The sequence below is a fragment of the Terrapene carolina genome, unplaced genomic scaffold (assembly GCF_002925995.2).
Source record: "Terrapene carolina triunguis isolate 2854851 unplaced genomic scaffold, T_m_triunguis-2.0 Scaffold179, whole genome shotgun sequence".
NCBI lineage: Eukaryota > Metazoa > Chordata > Testudines > Emydidae > Terrapene > Terrapene triunguis.
Window position 1 is genome coordinate 3,394,527 of NW_020664530.1, and position 27,141 is coordinate 3,421,667.

Consider the following 27,141-nt stretch of genomic DNA (forward strand, 5'->3'; position numbering starts at 1 on the left):
AATGTGGCTTTTGGTCTATTAAAGCTTCTTCTGGATCCTTTGCATCTTACAGACGATCTCTTCCTTTGCAACCTCACCCAGTATTTAAGACTAGGGTGGGATACTTGCATTGATGTTCCCTAGATTTGTAGACTTGAGGCCAAGCATTTCTCAGTGGATTGCCCTGTAATCTTGCATTGCCTTTACTCTCTTGTGCAACAAAACCAGAGTTGTTTAACTTTCCAAGTACATTGAGGCATATTTTATTAATTCAGTCTTTTTCTGATGGGATGGATTAAACAAAGGATCTCAGTATATTGTGAGTTAGGAAATGAGTTTAGTCCCTTTTTTACATTATTGTAAATTTTATTAAATTCTGATCTAGTGCACTGTTAAAATGTGGTGGGGGGGAAAGTAAGCACATTCCTTGGCTGAGTTTAAAGGCAAAAATGTTTTTGATTTGTAGCCATAATCAGTGATACCTTTAAATTTTTAGTTCTTCATTTCTCACTGTTAAATTGACTAAATATTTACATTTTAGTAATCATTAGCAATAAGATTTCATTTGAAATTTCAGAAAAAGTACTGCTTGGTACTTACTTGTCTCTACTATACTGCCTTGTTTATGAAAGCGACTCCAACTGCTATAGCTTTTATGTTTTGAAAAAGACTCACCTCTTGAGTTGTTCTACTTCCTCTGAGCCTGTTAGTTAAATTACAGGTGTAGTGTTGAAGACATAAGCATCCAAAACTTGTGCTTGTTACTCTTTTTTTTTTACTCTATCTAAATTGTATGTATAACACCAGTAGTTATGAAGATTCTGCTACACTGCAGTTTGTGTTTTGTTTTCCCATGAGCATTTCTTGTGGAGGTAGATGAGGGGGTTGGGAGAAGCTCCCAAAACTGTAATTCCATAATGACTCTTCATTCAACAAGCTGCAATTTAATAGGCAGTTAAGTTCTTGAAGAGTAAATGTTGTTGTGATAAACATTTGTGTATGTTAATTGGGTATATGGTACTGTTCTTAATTATTTTTATCAACATTGAGTGGACTTAATATTGCAAAATAAGGTGTAAATCCATCAGTGCTTCATTAAGTAATGATATTGTGATCTTGTTAATTCTACTTCACATTACTGCTTTGAAACAATGATTTACACCATTTTGTACCAATAGAGCCTTTTTACATAAGAGAATAACTACCTGTCTAAATAAACCAACTTATGGGGTTACACCATGTCTATAGTGTAGACATTTATAGTTAGGAACTGAGTACGCTTTATCCTTGTAGGGGGTCTTGCTTTAAATAGTGCTTTAAAGTCTGAGTGTAAAAACTTTTTACCTAGTAAAACCAAACCCCTCTTCTCCTCCCGCCCCCCTCCCACCCCCCCCAATATATATATCCTGGAACATTTATTTGTTAAAGACAGTGAAAAGGTTATACTGTCAATCTGAAACAAAGCAAAAAGACTTCTCCTCCCCCACCACCAAAAATAATATATATAAGATGTCCCCGTTTGCTTCCATATCTCAGCAGTGTCTATATAAGTCGTCCTGTGTGTTTAGACCATTTGACTTTTGAAGTATACGCACATATACTTACTGAGAACCATGCATGGATTTCTGAGCTTTCTGTGGCCTACTTAAATTGTAGGAAAAGAAAAGGAAACTCTCTTGTTGGAAGTAAGAATGGGTAAATGTTAATACTGGATTCAAGCAACTTTATTTTTATTTAGGAGATGTATAATGAATTCATTATAGATATATATGTGCAAATTGTGTGATGTTATAAATTAGCTATGATAATAATCTGACATTGCTGTAAATTTATTTTAAGCATACTATTGTTTTTGCTTCCAATAACCGGAACTGTAGTATAGCTAGGAAATACGTAAAACAATGTACTGTAGTGCAATTGGCACAACTTGGCATGAATAGTCAGTAGACTTTTGTTGGAGTTCATTATGACATTGTACTTCTAATAACTTGTGACTGTGTTGGCTCATGGCTAGCAGACTGTTTTTGCTTAAGGGCATCATTATGCTCACTGTGCCATAGTGATACACACAACAGTCTTGCAAAAATTTCTCCTCTTGTATTTCTGTAAAGGGTCACTAGTTATTTTATTCAACAACACATCACAGTGTGTTTAAATTCTATACAAATATGTCACCACCATATTCAGAGAGTGAATTGCCTGGAAGAAGTTGTCCTCTTTCTGTCCTCTAAAGAGCAAAAATTAGTATTCAAGAAAAGCTTTGTGTGAATTTTGAAAACATTTCTGCTTCATATTTGCAACTGCTCTTTTATAAGACTTCTGAAATTATATAGCGTGTCCAAAGTATAAGAGAAAATCCCAGCACATTAGGTTTTCGTCAGATACTAAAGGCCAGATTTGAACAAGTATTTAGGGACCTAAAGATGCAAATAGGTACTAGTGTGATTTTTCAAAAGCATGTAGGAGCCTAACTTCCATTGTGTTCAACTTTTAAAAAGTATTAGGAAGCAGGAGGGCTCAGTGTTCAAAAATGTATCTGAAGCACAAATTTTAGCTGGAGTCTTGAACTGCATCTTTACATGAAAATAGTGATAATTTAAAATAAATGTGTTTTTAAAAAAATTTGCAACCTCACTTACATGCCTAGCTGAACCTCTGAGGTACTGATCTGCACAAGCAAAATCAGATTTCAAATATGTTTTTGTCCATATGGTTGTACTCATATTACATTTTTTTTGTTAACATAGTTTGCTTGTTTGTACCTTGAGGTAGACTCCAATTTCTACCAATTCCTAAAAAGGGGGGAGGGGAAGCAGCTCTATAAGCAAAGAAAATTTGTAGCAATTGAAAACTTACTCCCCTTAAAGTTGGCCTGCCCCTCAGTGACTATTCATGGGTCAAGTCCATTCGGTGAGGACTTGCAGCAAATCAGAGATCTTTCCCAAACATCACAGCAGATGGAGCTGACTTTTCTACTGCAGTGTGCTTACTCTGCTGCAAGACAGCCAAGTAACTTGACCTTTCTTGCTTTATTCACCAATACATTTTTCTGTCTTTTGATTTGTTTAAATAATAAATGAGTTTCTGGGTTTTGTAACTTTTGTGAAACTGAATATTTTTAATTTATAATCCCACTAAAATTCAGCCACAGCATAGTTTATTCCATCAGATCCTTCTAGTGATGGCAAAATACGTTGCAAGTCCAGATATTATGAAAAATGTGTAGTAGTGCTGCAACTTTGACTCAGGATGTTTGTAGTTGTTTGGTGTATATAAGATTCTCAAAAAGGAGAAAAAGAAAGCCTAGACTCCAAAGGCACTTCTCAGAAAGTGGTATAATGCTCTTCATTCCCCTCATACCTCCTCTTCTGCAAATAACAAAACATCGGGAAGATGCAAGAGTGTAGATTACCAATCATGCCATTTGTATTCCCACTAATGCAGCTAATCGTTGAGTGCTCTGGTGCCCTTGGTACAATCAATCTTCATCTCAGAAGTCTGAGGTAGAAGGCATTTTTAATGTTTCTTAGAAGTCTTAACATGTAAGTACTCAACAGTTGAGAAACTGGTGGACATAGTGTATTTTAATATTCCAGCATCTTGTGCCTTTCTTCATAATTCAGCCCATCACTATGGCTGACCCAGAGATTTGCCATCAAGACTTACCTTTCCAGGGAAGGCATTAGGACTGATCAGTTCCTTATGTGTAAAGGCCCAATCCATCTCCCACTGAAGTAACAGAAGCCTCTGTATTGACTTCAAAAGGAAGTTGGCCTAGGCCCTTAATCTTCTGCAAAGCAAAGAAGTAATTTTGAGTGGTCTTATGGATGGTGCTGATGGAAGGAAAGGAAATGGTGCACTTCAAAGGGTATGTCTACACTTCAAGCGGGGGTGGGTGGGTGAGATTCCTAGCTTGAGAAGACATATTCAAGCGCTAGCTCTCATCAAGCTAGCATGCTAAAAATAGAATGTAGCTGCGGGAGCACAAGCAGCCGGAAGGGCTAGCTGCGCTGCGTACGTATCTAGCATCTCTGATAGACACTCATTGCTATTTGCACTGCTTCCTTGGAGGTTTTTAAGGCTCGGCTTGACAAAGCCCTGGCTGGGATGATTTAGTTGGGAATTGGTCCTGCTTTGAGCAGGGGGTTGGACTAGATGACCTCCTGAGGTCTCTTCCAACCCTGATATTCTATGATTCTATTTTTAGCATGCTAGTTTGACAAGAGCTAGCTCTTGAGTATATCTTCTCAAGCTGGGAATCACACCCCCAGCTTAAAGTGTAGACATACCCTACAAGGAGCCTGGTGCATCACTGGATTTTCACTTTACATTAATATGTTGAGAGCTCAGACTTTGAATATACTAAGATGAGAGAAACTAGCTTTTTATGAAGTTTTCATATTCTAAGATTACCATAACTTGGAACCTATAAAAATGGCAGAATCTAATAAAACAGTTCTTGGGTTTAAATGCTATAATTGCTCTACATTTCAGTGCAGAAATCTTTTTGTGTGGAAATACTCTCTTAATAGAGGAGGATTTTCATGTTAGTGTAACTGCAATAAGGGGATCTTTCTCCCAGTGCCTCAGTTCCTGAACCTGCAACCTTTTTTTTCCCCCCTGAATGTAAAAGACAACTATAGTAGGTGGCTAGTCATTTTTGATGACCATATTTTTCCTACTACTTCACTTTCTTTTCTCTACAGTTTAGCTGACAACGCCAGCAAACAGTATACTAACCACTATATATAGGGCCCTACCAATTTCACGGTCATAGGATTTTAAAAATAATAGATTTCATGATTTCAGCTATTTAAATCTGAAATTTCATGGTGGTGTAATTGTAAGGGTCCTCCAAAAAGGAGTTGTGGGGGGGTTCGCAAGGTTATTGTAGGGGGAGTTTGTTACTGCTACCCTTACTTCTGCGCTGCTGCTGGCGGTGGCACTGGCTTCAGAACTGCAGCTGGAGAGTGGTGGCTGCTGGCCGCGGGAGCCCAGTTCTGAAGGCAGAACCGCTGCCAGCAGCAGTGCAGAAGTAAGGATGGCATGGTATGGTATGGTATTGCCACCCTTACTTCTGTGCTGCTGCCTGCAGAACTGGACCCTTAGTCAGCAGCCGCCACTCTCTGGCTGCCCAACTCTGAAGGCAGCAGCACAGAACTAAGGGTGGCATGGTATGGTATTGGCACCCTTCTGCACTGCTGCTGTTGGGTGCTGCCTTCAGAGCTGGATGCCCGGCCAATGGACACCACTCTCCAGCTCTGAAGGAAGTGAAGTAAGGGGGGCAATTCTGCTACACCCCCTAAAATAATCTTGCAACCCTCTGCAACTCCCTTTTGGGTCAGGACCCCCAAGTTGAGAAATGCTGGTCTCCCCTCGTGAAATCCGTATAGTATAGGGTAAAAGCACACAAAAGACCAGATTTCATGAGGGAAGACCAGATTTCAAGGTCCATGAAGTATTTTTCATGGCCGTGAATTTGGTAGGGCCCTAACTATATATCGTAAAATTTTGTGAGAAACCTATAAACAGACAAAACAGAATGCCAAGAATGGTCTGCATAAATCATGGTTTAACAGGATTTGCTTAAGCCTGTCATCTGCTAGTTGGTGATACTCTCATACAGAGCTCTACATTAGTTCTTGTAAGTCCTAGTATGCAGTTAAAGATTTTTAAAATCCTTTTTTTGGTTTGTTTTTATGTCTGATAAGACTTGATCTAGAAATTAATGGCCTTAAAGGCTCATTGTAGACTAACTTGTCCCTCTTTTATTTTATAGTTCATTGACCTTATCAGTTGTGTAAATTATGTATGTTTTTAATTCACATTGCTTAATCAGATGTACATTTTAATCTTTTAAAAAATAATTTTCTATAAAGAGAACAAATTAACGTTTTAATATTATAACATATGGCACTTAATGTAGTCAGATATTTTTTGAATTTGTAGCCTTATTTTGAAATATAAATCTTATACTAATAATTATCATTCCAGATTGCTCAGTCCAGTTGTGAATAAAGATTTTTTTACAGGAAAAAACATAGAAAATGTCAATGGAGTAGAAGAACAGTATTGTAGAACAGTAATTCCTTCTTCTTGAGTTCCATTGCTATTACACTGAGAAGACTAGAATTATATGGTATTAGGGATTTGTAAACACTTGACATTTTTACTGATGTATCGATATGTAATTATCAGAGAAAATTTGTGCCTATGTACAAAGTTCATTCACTCACTCTTCCCATCTTTAAATGCTCACACTATGGTGAGCATGCTGTTGATATTGAGAGATGATACCATGATATTGAGAGAATTTGCTTGCCAAAATTGCTTGCTTTAGGCAAGCAGAACTTTGTAAGGCTGATGTGTAAAAGTCATTCATTCTAAAGAACAGTAAATAGTACCATAACCAAAATAGAATGAAGATTTCGACACAGTGTCATTTCTTTTGAAATTAAAATAGATTTTTTTCTTCCGTAGTGCTGCTGGAGGTGAAATCTTTGACCAGTGTGTGGCTGAAAGGGAAGAAGCCTTCAAAGAAAAAGATGTTAAGCGGCTTATGAGGCAGATTTTAGAAGGAGTTTCGTTTTTACACAGAAATAATGTGGTACATCTTGACTTAAAGGTAAGTGTTTACTTTTCCCATAGAGTATGTCCACCCTGCAATAAAACACCTGGCTGGCCCGGGTCAGCTGACTTGGGCTTGCATGAGGGTCCCAGAGCCCAAGGTCCAGCCTGAGCCCAAATGTCTACACTGCAGTTTTATAGCCATGCAGTCTGAGCCCTATGAGCCCAAGTCAGGTGACACAGGCCTTTGATTGCAATGTAGACATATCCATAGTTACTTGTTAATATATGCTGACTCAGTGCTATAATGCCTTACTAATGCTAATTTATAAATAAAAACAAAGTTCATATACGTCTATGTACTTCCCAAAGCACAAAATTCACCTTTTGGGGATACAGTAGAGATTAGCAATTTTTGCCTTACATGATAACATTCTGAAAGTTACAAAGTGTCTATGAAATATGGACCTTAAATTGCTAATATGTTACACAACCAAAGGGATGAAGTTTCTGTCTTACTGTTGTTAAAAACAAAACTAAGCTTCATGCAGTGTTCCCTCATTAAAGTGGAATTTAAGTATATTTTTGTGCTCTAGTAACATTTTTAAAAAGTAAATTGGCATTTATATAGACCTGGGTGACAGTTTGTGCTTTGTGAAATTTGGAAAAAATTGGTTAAGAAATTGTTAAAAATTAATTGAACACAGCATGCTGTAACTGCACTGAAAATAAACTTACCATTCCAGTATTACGTGCTCACAAAAGGCTGCTAAGCAGCTGTACTTGGATGCATCAGTCCATATGCATCGCATTATGATACTGCATTTGACAACTTAGTATTTTAAAAAAACTTCAAAAGCCACTTAAGTCAACATTTGCCAACTGTTGCCATTCATTAAGCAGAGATTGAAGTATAAACTGTAGTAACTGCTGGCTAAGGCTGACTTCAGGTTGAATAGTTCAACCATGTGATAAAACCTTGACTGAGATTAGGTTCCTTTGGTCAGGAAACTCATTTATGGTTCCCATGGCAATTATAAGCTGGTACTTTTTCTGCATAGGTAGTATCATTTTGCATTACTATATACAGTCTGGTGCTACCTATTTATAAGAAGACTTATTTCTGTGGGAGTCTTAACTTAGAATTTCTTGAGTTTTCTGCACAATTTTTAATGATGGAATTCATTTTTCAATGGTGGAAAGTTTTTTGTTTTTGTTGTTTTTCAAAATAAATACCATAGTTACTTGTCTGGTTTTATTGAGATTATTGTGGGTTGTTGAGCAATATAATCTTTAAGTACAGAATGATAAAACTACTTGGCAAATCCGAATGTAGAACTACTATAAAACTACTTCCAGCCTACCCTGAAGTAGCCTAGTTACCTGCATTTATATATTATGCATTCTGATAGGCTTAACTTGTTTACTGTACAGCAAAATCTGATATAATTTGTTCTGGGGATAGCAGCCAAAAATGACAGGGGAGCATGAGAACTCAGGAAGATTAGTCAAGGAGATTATTGGGTCCAAGAGATCTTGCCATGTCAGACAAAGAATCTGTCCTGGCATACACCTTGAATGAGTACCATGCTCTTTTAAATTCCTAACAGAAAATAATACATTTGATTTTGTTAAAAAACAACAAGGAGTCTGGTGGCACCTTAAAGACTAACAGATTTATTTGGGCATAAGCTTTTGTGGGTAAAAAACCTCACTTCTTCAGATGCAGGTTTTTTACCCACGAAAACTTATGCCCAAATAAATCTGTTAGTCTTTAAGGTGCCACTGGACTCCTTGTTTTTGTGGATACAGACTAACACGGCTACCCCCGATACTTTGATTTTGTTGACACCTGGCTGATGTGTTGCCTAACCTTTTGTCTCTGGGGAACTGGTTTGAGACTCTTCCCCAGACTCAGAACATGTCTTTAGTAATATCCTACAGTAGAATAACTTTAACTTTGCATACAGTGTTGCCACACATATTTTACCAGAACAATAATGATCAGTAAATTATGAATTTTCAGATTATTCCTAACAAGGCATACTTTTGTATGAAATTTATCATAATCTTGTAAAAGGATTGAACATAGGGGTGTACAGGCTGTCACACATACTAAGTTTTGAAATCTTTTAAAGCAAAGGAAATGTGATGACCTGATCTCAGTGACATGGATGCAGAAACAGTGCGACCACATAATGTGGTTAAATGTGGAGGCTGCATCTTATTTACCAACGATTGCCTAACTGGCATACCCACCTCAAACTGGCTGATAAGGTTGTTCCAGTGTGGGTCTCAACTGGAACCAGTGCCCTCTAAGTCCTCAGCCCAGCCAAGGGACCCTGCTGGATGCCTGAGTCCTGACCCACCTCCTCTCTTCCATGCCAGAAGTAGAGTGGTTGAGATGAGATGAGTCACAAGTTGTGCACGACAGAGGCATACAAAATTACTATGCAATGTGACTGCCCAGCCCCAAATCCCAAGCAGCTACTGGGTTACTTAAGGCTCTCACACCACCAGCTGCACTGGAACCTGCCATAGTTGCAGCAGTTGTAATTTAAATCCCAAATCAGACCTTCTGGATGTTGGATGGAAGGTGGAAAAATCATTTGGCAATCTGCCATTTTTGCCATATGGGAAAATACGCTTTCAGACCGCAAAACTGGTGAACAGCCTAGTCCCCAGCATCATAGGAAATCCAGCAGACCAGTTTAAGTGTGGGAAAGGTGGAGCTGAAACAGGGAGCAGACAATGGCTACCCTACCCAAGTAGCAAACTGTATCATCCACCAGATGGGAGCCAATCACCTGATCCTGTTCCACCCCCACCCCCCCAGTAGCATTGGGCAGGATGCTCCCTAGAATCTGGCCCAGATGTCCTCCCCATACCCTATGGCACAAGGAAGTCGGGGAGGGGAGGTGGAGAAGACCAGCCTTCAAACAATGAGGGTGAAGGAATGGTGGGGAACAAAGGGGAGGGGTCACGTGGAGCACTTCTTTAGCTGCTCCCTTTGGAAATCGTTCTCTTCCCCCTGCCACAGTCTCCACTGCTCCTGGCCCCACAAAAGCCCCACCCCCAAATGGGGGTGAGTATTTATAGCACCATGTAAATTGAACCCAAGTGAATTGGAACTTTTGAGACTTGTCTACTTGTTTATATCTAAGTGAAGCAGCAGCATAAGAATACTTTAAAAATCTCTAGTGTAAACATCTGCTGATGGTTTGTGAATGTTGAATATTAATTTTTCTGCTATATTCTGTTGCTGCTGATCTATACCTTATTGCATTTTGTAAGTAATGCTACCAGCAGATTTAAGTCTTAAACTGAACAACATTGAACGCACAACGCCATCTGGAAAACTAGTTTATCAGCTTAAGCAGATGTCTCACAATATTTACTATCAGAGATGCGTCCATAGGGCTGTTTGATCCTGGCCAATCTGATTTTCTTTCTAAACCTTTATTCAATTTATCTTTGGGTTTGTGTTTTTTGTCTACAGTCCATTAACTCAAAACTCTAATCCCAAATATAAAATAAGTCATCTGTCCCAACAATTATTCACTGGATACTTCTAGTAATCAGCAACAACTTAAAGAAACAGTTTCCTCTCTGATCTGTGTTGTTTTTAGAGTTTTATAAGACTCATAAGGACTGATCAGGTGAGTATATTTACACAAGATATATACGGGGGAGGGATAGCTCAGTGGTTTGAGCATTGGCCTGCTAAACCCAGGGTTGTGAGTTCAATCCGTGAGGGGGCCACTTAGGGATCTGGGGCAAAATCAGTACTTGGTCCTGCTAGTGAAGGCAGGGGGCTGGACTCGATGACCTTTCAAGGTCCCTTCCAGTTCTAGGAGATAGGATATCTCCAATTTAAAATCCCTCTGTTATTTTTGCATGTGTAAGCATGATATTTGGCCATACACAATTTGTTATGTCATAATGTGACAAATTATGTAACATCACGATGGGGGGTTGTGCATCTGAACCCATAGTGTGGCCCAATGGCGAGAGTCTGTGGGGCCAGCAATAGGGGAACCTGGGCCCTCCCTGCTCCATTGGGTTCCAACCCAGGACCCTCTGACTGGCAGCTCAAATTTGTTGCCTAGGGTCAGAGGCAGATTAGTGAGTAGCTAATAAATAAAAAGCAAGAAGAATGCATCACAAAATTAACTTGCAAGTGTATTTGAATTTTAATCTTCTAGTACACTTCTAGTAAACTCCTCTTTAGCATATTTTGTGAAAGTAGTGAAGTCTTACTAACATGGATCCTTTTTACAGTCTAAGTCAAGTCTTTGAAGGGGGAAAAGACCACTGTTCTGACTCCTTTTTTGGAGAGCCCAATAATGTCTCATTTAATAATATTGGCCAATGAGCTCTAGGTTAGGTTAAAAGTTAACAAAGCAGTGTGTTTGAAGATCCATTGACACCTTTTCCTTTGGATGGTAACGGTTTCCTAAGGGCATGCAGGATAGTCCATTTTACAAGGTACAGATCTGGAAATCAAACTTGAGTTCTGTTCGCTGCTGTGCTGTTGATTACCACGTGACTTTGAACTCTTTCTTCCTTCATCTCAAGAGTGGGAACGATAAGCTTATCCAGTAATTTAAAACACTCTGAGATTTATTAAGTATTACTAATTTATGTTGGCATTTGGGAGGCTTGCTTACACAGAACATATTTGGCAAGCAATGTGTCTAACTCCGATGGCCAAAGAGTTAATGAATCTGGCCTAAAATGTTTTCCTTATTCTAACACTAGTTTCATTTCTTTTGTCTGGACCAAACAAAGAGCTTTAGAAAGATCTATCCAGCTTTTTGTGGTGGTTGACACCTCCACATTAGGTCAGACTACATCCAAAAGAATTAAATCAAAACAGTTGTCTATATGTGACTGATATTGTTACAGTTTAGAAGAATTGTCTTCTAAGAATCAAGTTAAACTCTATTCAGACCAGTCTATGGTACTGACAGCCTCCTTCAGACCATGTCTGTCCCATGATATTTGCAATACTTCCACTGTGAGAATAAATGCTGTTGCATTTTACACTGTAGAAAAGTCTAACTTTGAGTTGGCTTACCATGGGTTCAGAGTTGCCACATGTCCCTCTTTTCCCCTGCAGGATTTGTCTCTTGTCCCACTGAGTGGTTATCATATCCTGACTTCAGTAGAGGTTTTCTGCCTTTTTAAAAAAAGCAAAATGCAATGATGCAGTATGATTTTATTGACTTGAAATGAGAGTAAATAAATTGGATCACAACATTGCTGTACTGCTTTTATTTTAATCTGGAGTTGATGCATAGGTTTAGGCTGAAGTTCTTTCACTCCCTCTCCCCTGCACCCGAGCCCATTTATGTTGGATAAAAGAGCCAGAGTAGTTTATTTTATATTGGTGTTTGGTTGATAAACTTAATCTCTGGGTGTGGGGATGTTTTGGGGGAGGGGAATTGTGAATGGAGAAGCACATGGAAAAAGGAGAAAATGTAGGGAAGGAGGAAGAGAACCCAATCTGTGGAGGCGGGGGGAAAAGGGAGTAAGAAATAAAAACATAGGAAAAGATGCACCATTTATCTGTAAGAAAGAAATGAGAAAGCGGAGTGAAGTCAGGAAGGAAAAAGGTCAAGTAATGCTCTACATACAGCACCGTCCTTCATCCTGTTTATCTACTTCTCCTGGAAGTGCTTGGGCACCTTCTTCTCTGCATGAAATGCCCTCCCCCAAAACCAAAATTACTGCATTCTTCACATCAGTGCTGCAACTCCATTCCTGCTATGTCTACCGTAAAGTGTCTAATCAGTCTCTTAGAATGATCAGATAGCTACATGAAACTTGAGTTCTTAAGGCTGAATGCATCTCTCTTAGATAAAGGTAAAGCATTATACACATGTTGTAATTATCTCAAAAAACAAGCACTAGAAACTCAAGTTCACAATTAAGGTTAAACTTAAAAGAAATTAAAAATGTTAAGTTTGAGGATATGAAGAAGAAATAAATTTAATCTGGGACTATATGACTTTGTGTATAATAGTTTTAAATTATTTAGTAATAGCATGGCATCACTACAGGGTAGAATTAAGGTTATATTGGTACCCTACCTGCATTTCCATTCTTTTAAGCATAACCTTAACTCTGAATTTCTTGAGTTTGCCATGTTTGTGTGTTTACTCTTGAGTGAGTGATATGTAATCCACTTTATTGCCAGTTCAGTGTAGTTTTTATCTAGGAAAAGCCTTGTTTTTTCTTTTGAATATTAAAAACTTCATAGATGAACATGAATCAAGAAGCCCCCATAGAATGTTTACCTGTGATATTTCTAATTATTTGAAGATATATATAGTATCAACATTTCAATCTCCTTTGAACTTTTATGGCCAGATTCACCAGTACACTTTGCTTTACTCTGCTGAAGCAATGCAAAGTGACCAGGACATACTGACAGGTTTTCCCCCAATTCCTGACGTCCATGTTCCCCTCCAGGCTCTAATTTGTACGTTGTTCAGGATTCACTGTCTTCCCTGAGACAGCTTGGCTTATCTCTGTTTTGAAAGCGGGGTCTTTGCTATGCATACTTCTAGCTTCACTCCCATTGAGCACAATAATAGTCTTCTCTGTAGAAGAATGTTATTCTTCAACCCCTGTCAAAGTAATTTTCAGTTACAAAAAATGGCAAATTAATAACCATTTAATCCTTAATATTCAAATGTAACCAATGCACAAGATTTGAGTTGTAACCATAGGGGAATTTTGAAGAGTCTGCATTATTCTGTTAAGACCCTTTGGGGCAAAGCAATGATCTGACGGGGTGCTTAATTTATTAAAAGGACCCATTTTTAAATTTTTGACTAAATTAATAAACTTAATTCCCTGTTAACACTCAAATTTTGCATTCAAATGTTATGAGTTGGGGAGGATACACTTCATTCTTCATACATAAGTGGTTGAATCCCTGCTTTAAGTGCAAAATTCAACTTAACCTTAACTATGGAACCATGACAGACGCTGTCATAATAAATAACAATGAAAGCAAAACTACATATTATGTGCTTGGCTTATCTATATTACCATATATTCCTATTGCCATTACCTTTCTTTTTCCCCACCCTCTGTGTTGTAAGCTATGCCCATCTGTTGCATCCTGTCGTTATTCATATTGTAAACTGCATAAAACCTATTTCAGTCCTTTTAATTGCAGGGGGTTTGGCCTTTGGGGAGGGGAACACTTGGTAGTGCGGGTATTTTCACCTTGCGCTGGCAAGCTCTTCAGTGGATAAACCTTTTCAAACTCAATCAGTGTTTTAAATACAGAAAACAAGTTGTGCGAAAATTAGATGAAAGCATCTTGTAGAAAAGGGAATATATATTAAATTATTTACATTATACTTGAATTGTGAATTAAGAGCAGACAAGGTCAAACTCAACACTACTTTATTTGCCTTAAAGAACTCATACTGGACTTTGAGAGAGCTTCTGAGTTCATTAGAAGCCAATGATGCCTTTTCAAAAGAGCTTGGAGTTAATTGATATTTCAGTAAGACTTAAAAATAATCATAGTTCTAATTAACTTGTTTTGTGGGTGCATTTCATGCTGTGTAGCACAAATGGTAAGTTGTCTATTGTGACAAAGTTTCTCCCCTATCTTGGTGGGTCCTGCGCTTATTGGCGGATTTTCTTGCCTCAGAGATTCACCATGTGGGTTGGAGAACAGCCCAGAGACCTTCCCCTCTGGAAGAACCAACAGTCCAGGTCAATTGGGAGGTTTGGGGGGAACCCAGGCCCGCCCTCTACTCCGGGTTCCAGCCCAGGGCCCTGTGGACTGCAGCTGTCTATAGTGCCTCGTGTAACAGCTGCATGACAACTACAACTCCCTGGGCTACTTCCCCATGGCCTCTTCCAAACACCTTCCTTATTCCCACCACAGGACCTTCCTCCTGGTGTCTGATAACGCTTGTGCTCCTCAGTTCTCCAGCAGCACACCCTCTCACTCCCAGCTCCTCACACTTGCACCACAAACTGAAGTGAGCTCCTTTTAAAACCCAGGTGCCCTGATTAGCCTGCCTTAATTGATTCTAGCAGCTTCTTTTTAATTGGCTCCAGGTGTCCTAATTAGCCTGCCTGCCTTAACTGGTTCTAGCAGGTTCCTGAATACGCTAGTGCAGCCCCTGCTCTGGTCACTCAGGGAACAGAAAACTACTCATCCAGCAACCAGTATATTTGCCCTCTACCAGACTCCTGTACCCCACTGGTCTGGGTCTGTCACACTATCTTGAGCAATATAACTGTATCCTGTTTGTAAAAAGCAATGGATGTCATTGAAAAGTTAACTTATTTTGGCAACTATACCTCACTTACTAAAATCCTGATGACTTTTCTTATAAGGCTTACAGTTCTCATGAAACATTGCCAGTAAAAACTTCTCTCACTTAAATGTTGCTTTCTCTGTTTTCCCTTTCATATATCAACTCAGTTGCCCACTAGGAGGTATGTCTAAGGATATGTCTACACTGCAATCAGAGGTGTGGCTATCGCAGTGGCTCTCAACCTCTCCAGACTACCCCTTTTAGGAGTCTGATTTGTCTTGCATATCCCTGAGTTTCACTTCACTTGAAAACTACTTGCTTACAAAATCAGACATAGAAATACAAAAGTGTCACAGCACACTATTAATGAAAAATTGCTTACTTTTTCTTTTTACCATATAATTATAAAATGAATCAATTGGAATATAAATATAGTATTTAAATTTCAGCGTATAGCATATAGAGCAGTATAAACAAGTCATTGTCTATATGAAATTTTAGTTTGTACTGACTTTGCTAGTGCTTTTTATGTAGCCTGTTGTAAAACTAGGCAATATCTAGATGAGTTGATGTGCCCCCTGGAAGATCTCTGCATACCCCTGGTTGAGAACCACTGGGCTACACTGCTGAGCTAGCTTTTTTTCTAGCTGGCTTGAATAACAGTGGCAATGAAACCATGACAGGCTGTGCAAGCCCGTATGGGACCCTGGGTACATACCTGAGTGGCTAGCCCATGCTACTGTGCTGCTGCAGCTTCCCTGTTGTCATTTGACCTTGCTATGTCAAAGCTAGCTTGTGTACATCTACACATGTTGCAGCCACACCTCTGATTGCCATGGCATGGAGATCAGTATATTTGGTTTTTTCAGTACAAATTAGTACAGAACAAACCAGAATTCTAAAACAGGCTCCTGTACAGTGCCATAAGCTTCAGTGTGACAACCTAGTGCCACTTGGTGAGAGAATTTACTATTGATATATGCAGTTAGCATGCTCTATGTATTTCCTTCTTTGTGACAACTCACTTTTGCGAGAATGGAGGAATTTATTAAGGCTAGTACAGTATTTAAAACTTCCTAAAGTGTCCTAAAAATGTAGCAGGCATAACTGGGCTGAGTATTTTTAAACGTGCTTGAATAATACTTTACTTTCCTACCCAATAACATAGAATCATAGAAGGTGAGGGTTGGAAGAGACTCAGGAGGTCATCTAGTCCAACCCCCTGCTCAAAGCAGGACCAACCCCAACTAAATCATCCCAGCCAGGGCTTTCTCAAGCCAGGCCTTAAAAACCTCTAAGGAAGGAGATTCCACCACCTCCCTAGGAAACCCATTCCAGTGCTTCACCACCCTCTTAGTGAAATAGTGTTTCCTAATATCCAACCTAGACCTCCCCCACTGCAACTTGAGACCATTGCTCCTTGCTCTGTCATCTGCCACCACTGAGAACAGCCTAACTACATCCTCTTTGGAACCCCACTTCAGGTAGTTGAAGGCTGCTATCAAATCTCCCCTCACTCTTCTCTTCTGCAGACTAAATAAGCCCAGTTCCCTCAGCCTCTCCTCATAAGTCATGTGCCCCAGCCCCCTAATCATTTTCGTTGCCCTCCGCTGGACTCTCTCCAGTTTGTCCACATCCTTTCTATAGTGGGGGCCCCAAAACTGGATGCAATACTCTAGATGTGGCCTCACCAGTTCCGAATAGAGGGGAATAATCACTTCCATCGATCTGCGGGCAGTGCACCTACTAATGCAGCCCAATAGGCCGTTAGCCTTCTTGGCAACAAGGGCACATTGCTGACTCATATCCAGCTTCTCATCCACTGTAATCTCTAGGTTCTTTTCTGCAGAGTTGCCGCTTAGCCAGTCAGTCCCCAGCCTGGAGTAGGGGACTCTTCCGTCCTAAGTGGAGGACTCTGCACTTGTCCTTGTTGAACCTCATCAGATTTCTTTTGGCCCAATCCTCCAATTTGTCTAGGTCACTCTGGACCCTATCCCTACCCTCCAGCGTATCTACCTCTCTCTCCAGCTTAGTGTCATCCCCAAACTTGTTGAGGGTGCAATCCATCCCATCATCCTGATCATTAATGAAAATGTTGAACAAAACCAGCCCCAGGACAGACCCTGGTGCACTCTGCTTGATACCAGCTGCCAACTAGACATTGAGCCATTGATCACTACCCATTGAGCCCAATGATCTAGCCAGCTTTCTATCCGCCTTAAAATCCATTCATCCAATCCATACTTTAACTTGCTGGCAAGAATACTGTGGGAGACCGTATCAAAAGCTTTGCTTAAGTCAAGATATATCGTGTCCATCACTTCCCCCATATCCACAGAGCCAGTTATCTCATCATAGAAGGCAATCAGGTTGGTCAGGCATGACTTGCCTTTGGAGAATCCATGTTGACTGTTCCTGATCACCTTCCTTTCCTCCAAGTGCTTCAGAATGGATTCCTTGAGGACCTGCTCCATGATTTTTTCAGGGACTGAGGTGAGGCTTACTGGTCTGTCGTTCCCCGGATTCTCCTTCTTCCCTTTTTTAAAGATGGGCACTATATTTGCCTTTTTCCAATCGTCCGGGACCTCCCCTGATCGCCACGAGTTTTCAAAGATAATGACCAATGGCTCTGCAATCACATCAGCAAACTCCCTCAGCACCCTCGGATGCATTAGATCCGGCCCCATGGACTTTTATATGTCCAGCTTTTCTAAATAGCCCTGAACCACTTCTTTCTCCACAGAGGGCTGGTCACCTCCTCCGCATACTGTGCTGCCCAGTGCAGCAGTCCGGGAGCTGACCTTGTCTGAAGACCGAGACAAAAAAAGCATTGAGTACTTCAGCTTTTTCCACATCATCTGTCACTAGGTTGCCTCCCCCATTCAGTAAGGGTCCCACACTTTCCCTGACCACCTTCTTGTTGCTAACTTACCTGTAGAAACCCTTCTTGTTACCCCTCACATCCCTCGCTAGCTGCAACTCCAATTGTGCTTTGGCCTTCCTGATTACACCCCTGCATGCTCAAGCAATATTTTTATACTCCTCCCTAGTCATCTGTCCAAGTTTCCACTTCTTGTAAGCTTCCTTTTTGCCTTTAAGCTCACCAAAGATTTCTCTGTTAAGCTAAGCTGGTATCCTGCCATATTTGCTATTCTTTCTGCACATCTGGATGGTTTGTTCCTGTGCGCTCAATAAGGCTTCTTTAAAATACAGCCAGCTCTCCTGGACTCCTTTTCCCCTCATATTAGCCTCCCAGGGTATCCTGCCCATCCATTCCCTGAGGGAGTCAAAGTCTGCTTTTCTGAAGTCCAGGGTCTGTATTCTGCTGCACTCCTTTCTTCCTTTTGTCAGGATCCTGAACTCGAACCATCTCATGGTCACTGCTGCCCAGGTTGCCACCCACTTCTACTTCCCCTACCAATTCTTCCCTGTTTGTGAGCAGTAGGTCAAGAGGAGCACGGCCCCTAGTTTGTTCCTCCAGCACTTACACCAGGAAGTTGTCTCCAACACTCTCCAAAAACTTCCTGGATTCTCTGTGCACTGCTGTGTTGCTCTCCCAGCAGGTGTAAGGTTGATAGAAGTCCCCCATGAGAACCAGGGCCTGTGATCTGGAAACTTCCGTTAGTTGTCCGAAGAAAGCCTCGTCTACCTCATCCTCCTAACATTTTTCCACCACGACCATACCACTGTACAGAATTGGCCTGGAGATTTTGGAGAAGGTTTTTGTGCAGATTCTAGAACCACCAGCAGTTGGTTGGCTGATGCTTGCTTCTTTCTTTGTCCCTACAACCTTCCCAATTCACAGATTGATGTGGGAGGTCTTCCAGAAATATAGGAACCTGTAACTGTGTGGATTTCGTAGGACCCAAAGATCAACCAGATGGGGACTGTGAATAGTATGTGATCTTTTGGAAATATCAGTGACAAACATAAATTAATCTTTGCAAAGAAAAGAGAAAAACTTATGAAAACGAGTATTCCTGACATACTTAGGTCATCAAAATCCTGAAGATCCATAATTTTGGTCTTCATGGTCCCCTAAGACTGACTCTGGTAGTACTCATAATATTTTACCATGGAGCTTTTTTAATGATTACAAACAAAATTTTCAAGGATGACACACAAGGAATTCAGTACTTCAGGAGAAAACAAGTTTATCCAAGGTTAGCATTTGACTTACATGTTGATTCTTAAAGTAAACAGTCCAAGTGCCTGAAAAATAGGTGTTTTGTTTAACACTTTATATTCTTGTAGATGGTAACAAATTTAAATGTTCTAAAATAAAAGGCTTTTAGTTCTAATATCAAAAGCAGAATGGAGGTCAGACACAATAGATAAAATTGCTGTATTTCAAAACAGACTGTCCAAAATAACTAACATGCTTTTTTTATATCTTTAGAGTTGAAGACATTGAAATAAAAAATGGCTTAAAATGTCAACATGTCTTCTAATAAATTAGAGCTCCACAGTAACAAAAGCAAGTATGTGATGGCAAAACTATTGATGGAGTTTCCACATATAGATGGTGTTAGGTACTATAGGTACTGGTGTATTTTCATAAATAGTCTGAGAATGGCAGACGTTTGATTTCTCAGCCATACAGATGCATCCTACTGTTGGTCTTTTTTTTTCCAGTGTAAGTCCTTAACTAATGGAGTCTTTAAAAAAAAAAAAAAAAAAATTTTTTTTTTTTTTAAATGTATTGGAAAATGCATCCTCTTTATTTTTGTGCTCAAAACAACACTGCACTCCTACAATACTATAGTCAAGTGTAGGTTTGAGTGCTTAAAAAGCCTGGTCATTTGTTTGATTCTTTTGTTTTTCAGCCCCAGAATATTCTGCTAACTAGTGAATCTCCTTTGGGAGACATTAAGATAGTTGATTTTGGCCTTTCCAGAATACTGAAAAGCAGTGAAGAGCTAAGAGAAATTATGGGAACTCCTGAATATGTGGGTAAGTACAGTAGAATCTCAGAGTTGCAAACACCAGAGTTACAAACTTACCAGTCAACCACACACCTCATTTGGAACTGGAAGTACGCAATCAGGCAGCAGCAGAGACAGAAAAAAAGCAAATACAGTACAGTAACTGTGTTAAATGTAAACTACTACAAATGTTTAAAAAAAAAACAAAACAATTTGACATGGTAAGGAAACTGTTTCTGTGCTTGTTGCATTAAATTAAGATGGTTAAAAGCAGCATTTTTCTTCTGCATAGTAAAGGTTCAAAGCTCTATTAAGTCAATGTTCAGTTGTAAACTTTTGAAAGAACCACCATAATGTTTTGTTCAGTTACGAACAACCTCCATTCCCGAACTGTTCATAACTCTGAGCTGCCTCTCTGGATTTGGATATTGTCTGGATGTAATATTTACAAAAGAAAGGGAAAACCTTCAACTTTAGACAATCATAATCATATACATTTCTCTGTAACAATACAAAAGATGGATGCCTTTACCGTCTATACAGCTCCAAATGCTAGAAGATAAAATGTTTCTGTATGGAATCATTAGACATTAAGAAAAGTCCAGTACAAATACAGGACCTTAAGAAAAATCTTAATACATTAAATTATAGCTTTAAAATGAAATCACTGGAGCCACTAACACCCTTGCCCTTCGCATTTAAAAATATAACTTGAACTTACACTGTCAGAATTATTTGGAAATAACTTATGTTCTGTGAGTGAAAGAAACATTTGTCTGCTTTGTTTGCAATCTATAATATGAGCTGGTCCCTGAGTTTCCTGCAGTGCTGTGGAAGTGGGGGGACAATTGACATCTGGCTGTAGAACGAATATCCTTCTGGGAAAATGGCTTTTCTACCATGTTCAGTAGTGAGATCCGCACTGCTATTGGTAGCATACTCATTAATGCTCTGTTAACTGATCCTGGGCCTGGGTGGTAGAACCACAATGTGGATTTTTAGAGCTGTTCACTCCACCACAGAGTTGAGAGTGCTTGCCAAACTGACATGATAGGAGGTAGCTTTGTAAAAGTCTTCCCTTTCCACAGGAGTGGAGCTACCAATGACCACTCACATTCTGAATCATTTTAGTTGCTAGTAGGAAAGATTAGCCAGTCTTAGGTAAGCAGAATAAAAAAAAAAAGTAAAAATCAAATAATCGTAATCTGTTATAGATTTTTAAATTTAATTTGGTCCAGATTTTCTTTCAAATGTTCTCGTCATATTCCAGATTATTCAAGATGGGTTGCATTGTTAAGTCTTCGAAATTGCCTGGTTTTGAATTGTAATACTGGCTTGTAAAGTATGACTTTGCATATAAATGAGTAAATATAGATTAGTTCTATTTTGAACAAATAATAGAATCTACCTTACGCCTTTTTTCATAATAGCGCCTGAAATTCTGAGTTATGACCCAATCAGTACAGCAACAGACATGTGGTAAGTGTAGCCTTTAATATTTACAACTTTTACAAAATTGAACTTAAAAAGTCTTTTTACTTGACTTTTTTTTTTTTAATTTAGGAGCATTGGAGTACTAGCATATGTCATGCTAACAGGGATATCGCCTTTCTTGGGAGATGATAAACAAGAAACATTCTTAAATATAGCACAAATGAACATAAATTATTCCGAGGAAGATTTTGACCTTATATCAGAGTCTGCTGTGGATTTCATCAAAACCCTTTTGGTTAAGAAACCTGAGTAAGTTCAGTAAAAAGCAGTCTGTTCCAGAGACTAAATGAGTTCTAAATACTGCTACCAACTAAAGCATTGTCTGAGTCATTCATAGATTAGAGATAGTGTAGATGAAGACCTGCAGTGGAACATTGTTAATTTGCACTTCATTATGTATAACCATGTTTTGTGTCTACAAAAAGACACATTTCCCATTTCTCATAAATGAATGCTGTAATGAGTCTTGTATTGCTAAGACTTCATTATTTTTTTTTACAAAATACACTACATAAATTGTAGTAGCGGTAATTTAAATAATTAAAACTGAACTTTACTTGTCAAAAACTAAATGAATAAAGTAAAATGTGTGGTGTAGTATCCTTGCTCTTTTGCATTTGTTCACTGACTACTTTTGCAAAGTTAGTGAGTTTGCAGTTAACTTCCCAGTCTGTGGATTAGTGACGTGTTTTACTGTCTTTTGTTGGGCTGACTGTTATTAAAATATATTTTTACTTGTGAACTGAGCAGATTTGACCTGGTTGCCATTGGGAGGCAAATATGAAGCCCCACAATGCTGCTTCTGTTCTGAAAAGTATCTGTAGTATTTTATTTATTCCTCCCTTTGGCTCAGCAACTGTCTGCATAGTTCCATAGGAAAAACAACAGTGAGCAATATCAAGGATGCAAGAATTTCACAGCTTGGTATAAATCATTATGTGTATAATTAGACTGCTGCTCTAAATTTTAGATTTCATAGGATTTGATAGTTAGCAAGGTATATAAAACAGAGATTAGAGGATTTAAAACCCTCAGCTATTTTACTAGGTGGCTGTTGCTCCTGATTTTTTTTCTTTACAATTGATGTTTTGTTTTGTTAGTCAGTTCCATAATTGATCGGTCCTATTTAATGCAAAGTCATATCCCTAGAAGAAGCTCTTAATCTTTCTAGTTCTTATCCAAGTTCCTGAGTTTAGTGTTCCTCATTTGACACTTCTGACATTCTTTTGAATGAGCCTTCTTTTCTCCATAGGGAACGGGCAACAGCTGAAGAATGTCTGCAACACTCATGGCTAGCACAAAGTGATATTCCAGACCCTGTGTGTAGCATTAAGAGTACAGCAGATGAGGTAAATACTGTCATCCAAAAAGATGGAGATTCTGCCTCTGAAAATTCTACGGATGCTGAGAAAACTGAAGGAGAGGAATCAATAGTGACAGAGGAACTAATTGTAGTGGCTTCGTATACACTGGGACAATGTAGGCAGTCAGAAAAAGAAAAAATAACTGAGCAGAAAGCCATTTCCAAACGATTTAAATTTGAAGAACCATTGCTGCAAGAAATACCAGGAGAATTCATTTACTGAACTGTATGGGACTTTGTAGCTGTAACTTAAAGGGAATCATTCCTACAAAAAAAAAAAAAGTTCATGTCCAAGTGAATCTCGCCTTGATGTGCAACAAACTTTCTAGGTAAAAAAGAAAACGTTGATAAAAGGCAGCTAAGAAAACTATGCCAAGCTTTTAACTTCATAGGATGCTTAAACAAGATTTCCAAGATGGCTGACAGGAGTGCAACAGCAATAATGGCTTACTTTCTGTTAGGGAAGGTGGGGAGTTTATACTGTTCTTGATATTTGATTCATTCAAACGTTGTCTTCAGATAGTAGGGAATACTTACTAGCTGTTCATGTTCTGGAGAAGCTGATGGTATGAGGAGTTTCATCAATGACAAAAGAAATGCTGAAGACTCATTTTTTGATTAATTTTCCATTAGATGTAAATACACAGGGCCAGATTTGCCTCTGACATTCCTTTTTACATTGATATAACCCAGTGATTTCAGTGGCTAAGTTCTGATTAAGAATGGTGTCAGAAGAGTCAGGCCAACTGAATCTACACTCAATTTTTTTTTTAAATTCTGAGTTTTGGAGTTGGGGTTCTCCTGGAAGAGTCATTATTGTGACTTCTTCTCATTCCTCTAATTGCCGTCTGTGGAGGAGAGAAAGTCCGTAGACTCAGTTGACCCCTTTCTATTTAATGTGGTTGTAATAAAGCAGGGAAGAGATGTTACATCAGCTGAGGAAGGAACTCCCCATTACCTGAATAGAATAAATTAAGGTCTGGGAAGCACCTATCCTTCAGATACCAGGGTAAGGTGGTATATCTATGACTGGACAAAAAGTAGGATTGGGCAGCTGTATAGATGTGACACAGTTGTCAGTGAGGATGGTCCCTCTTTAGGATAATTTAGGGACCAACTGGGCAGCAAACTTCTGACAGGTTCTGTGATTTACAAATGCCAGGACCTCAGATTGAGCCCTTAGTTTTCTGAGATGTTTCAAAATCAATGCAGTTCCAGTTCCAAAGTTCCATTTTTGTGTAATTGAAGTTACTGCTATTATCTCATGTACTGTTAACTGTTCAACTATTTATTTTGTTTCCCCATGTTAGTCACAATTGCTTGATAATAAATCCTTTATAAAGTTTTCTTGCTATGATACCACAAATAGGAACTCTGCTAAATTAGATTCTTCTTCACTTCCACAATACTCCAATTTTTTTTCTACTCTCATAGAACACAAACCAGAATGTGCTTACCATTTAATTCTTTGGTACTACCAACCCAGAGTTCCCAGTGCTAAGTGCTAATCTTGAAAATTCTAATCTTCACACAAAAGATAAATGGTAGTTTACTAATAAGCACAAGTAGGTTTCGTTATAAATGTTTGTCTGAGCTAGCTGTTAATGTGGTTGTAATAAAGCAGGGAAGAGATGTTACAAACATCTAGAAGAAAACGGCATGAAAAGCAGTGTGACCTAGAGCTAGAAGCTGTATGTGTCTTTCCTTAATGGCTTCGAGCCAGCAGTTGGTCTGATTGCTTTCAGCTGAAGCCACATCAGGAAAATTGCATCTATAAACTACTATATTCCATCATACTTAGCTTGCTTTGTCCCTGCTGAATTATAAACTGAATATTCATGTAGATAGGGCAGCATCTCATTCCGTGAAGACCTTTCATTTAATGTACAGTAGTTGTGTACTCAAAACTGATCCAAACTGAGTAACTTATTCATATTGTAACAGTCAGGTGATTGATTTGTTTGAAGCATTTAGAGTTGTACATTTGTTACATTAAGATTACTCCTCCTGCAAATAATACCCATCAATACTTTTATATCATCAGAGTTAAGTTTTCAAGCAAGATTTTGGATAGCTATGGAAAAACTAATAATAAAAACAAAGTTCTAACAAAGGAAGGTTACTTGTGTCCTAGCCTACATTCTAGATTTGTCTTTCTAGACTATGGAAATGACCAGCAGTGGTCAGATTACGGCATGTTATTTGGCGAACTCAGTGCTGATCCCCACCAAACATTATTGCATGGATTCAGGAGTTGAAGTTCTCTCTCAGTAGCTTTTGTCCTTACACTTGGATCACTTGACCAAAGCAGCTGCGTTGGTCAGGATATGTCAACTCTCAAAATTCACATCAAGCACAACTAAAATGACAATTTCTGACCCACACCCATAGTATCTGGGGAAAATTTAACTATTTTTTTACACTTCCTTGACTAACACAAACTGAGCAGTAAGAATGGGATGTTTGAACATATGCTTACGCTGTAAATCTACACTGTCTAAAATAGAAGATACTGAAGAGGGAACATCTGACTTTGCCATGTTCAGATATCTGAATACCAACTAACAGTTTGTAATTTCCGTTCATGGTATTTCATTACATAATCATTTGATGCAGGACCCTTAAAACTATTTTAATTCCTGTGTGTAACTATACAGTAGGCTGGTTAATAGCAGATTTTCAGTAATACAGGTCAAGGAGAGAGATTGAGCTGCATATCTTTTGTCCTATGCCTTTTAGTTTCTATTGTATGGTAGTGAAACTTGAAAACATATTTAAACTAAATGAGTTATAATGTTTGTTACAAGGCCAGCTTCCTTTGAATTGGCTGCTTTGAGATTTCCAATGTGCTGCATTTTTTTGTTAACTTTTTGTGCCTTAAGGTGGATTTGTACAATACTTTTTAAAGTCATTCTGAATTTGTATAAATTTATGTAAAAGTTTATTAGTTTGTAAGTTATAAACAAAGCATGTTAAGTTGGTCTATATAATGGAAAAAATAAAGTTTCTATTAATGTGTTATTGAAGGGCTGTGATCCAGTTCCACACACAGCTGAAGCTTTCATAGTTATTTCCATTCCATTGTAAATATGTACAGCTGTAACTGAAGTATTGCTATTTCTAAGGCATAGAAAGGATCTATTCCTTTTATTTGGTATTAATAATGTGTATTTCAGAGACTCACTATGACAATGTACAAATTTGAAAAAAACTAAGCACAGTTTCAGGTCTCTAAAATGGAAAGGGGAATGCAGCTCCAGTCCAAAGAATCAACTTATTTCTACAGGTCAGTGATGTGTTCTCATGCTAAGTATTTCAGCAGCTTCCTAGGGGACAGGTACCATGGTGTTGCCTGGATAAATTTTGTAGCATACCAACCATTGGGCTGTCTGGAGGGACCTGTCAGAAGAAAGTGTTGGAAAACAAATAGCTTAGTTGACTTTTAGAAATTTAGATAATGCTTAGCAATTTTAGGTCTCTGGTATTAGAGACCTGCACTGATATTCTGGTCTGTTCTGCCATATAGTAAGTACTGTGTATGCTATATAATAAACAGTAAAAGGTAATAGTGGCATAAAGGAACTGGAGCATGGCTGGAATAAGCCACAGAGAGCACATAGCAGTGTTAGCTGGTTCTAGAACAGATTTCAGAGATCCAGTACTATGTCTCTACTTGTCTTCTGTAATTACAGCATTTGTAATTATAGCCATTAAACACAGAAGAGACCTAATTAGATAATCTTCTGCTGGCCACTGCAAGATTGTTACACTAAATCTGATAAGTCCAGGCTTTTTAAATGTACTAGCTCTTGGCATATTGTCACCTTCCAACCAAGGATCCCAACACTTTATAAACATTAGTGAATTTTAGCTTCTTCATAACTCATGAGTTGAGTGAGCCTTGCACCCATTTTATAGATAGGGAAAAAGAGACCAAAGTTCAGTGAATTGCCCATTCTCTCATAAAGACACTGACAGAATTGGAAATAGAACCCAGACTGCCTAACTCATATGTACAGGAACTAGGGGTGCTGCTGGACACCCTGGCTTGAAGTGGTTTCCATGATACACAGGGTTTACAGTTTGCGTCAATGGCTCTCAGCACCCCCACTTTAAAAGTTGTTCCAGCACCCCGGCCTCACTTCCAGTCCTGTGTCCTAGTATCAACATTTTTTCCACAGTGACTTAGCCAGAGGCACCTATTAGGAGTATGTACTGTGCCTTTAAGAGCAGAGCACACACTAGGAAGAACCAGTTGGATGCAGTCAAGTCAGCTTCGCCAGATATCTAGCTAGGAGCACATGACTCTCCTTTGTCTTATGTAACTCTGTTTTAGTTCTAATAAAGCCTTACTTCTAAGAGTCCAGACTCTGCCTCCTTCTTATGAATCCACAAAACGCTTCATGGTACCAGAGTGAGGACAGAGAAATGGACTGTGGTGAAGGAATAAAGGGGTCATCTTGGAGATGGAGTAACTAAAAGCTCCCCTGGGGTTGACTCTCTCAGTGCAGCAGAT

At 38.9% G+C, this 27,141-nt stretch overlaps 1 protein-coding gene across 1 annotated transcript in view; it reads left to right on the forward strand.

The window, feature by feature from the left end:
• LOC113407008 (serine/threonine-protein kinase 17A-like) overlaps window positions 1–22,874 on the forward strand; it is a 53,729-nt gene extending 30,855 nt beyond the window's left edge. Inside the window, exons 3-7 of the mRNA XM_026654054.2 lie at window positions 6,460–6,604; window positions 19,670–19,796; window positions 21,199–21,247; window positions 21,332–21,511; window positions 22,515–22,874. Coding sequence (XP_026509839.1) covers window positions 6,460–6,604; window positions 19,670–19,796; window positions 21,199–21,247; window positions 21,332–21,511; window positions 22,515–22,848 — 835 coding nt within the window. The 3' untranslated portion in view covers window positions 22,849–22,874. The remainder of the gene's footprint in view (window positions 1–6,459; window positions 6,605–19,669; window positions 19,797–21,198; window positions 21,248–21,331; window positions 21,512–22,514) is intronic.
• Window positions 22,875–27,141: the final 4,267 nt, after the last annotated feature.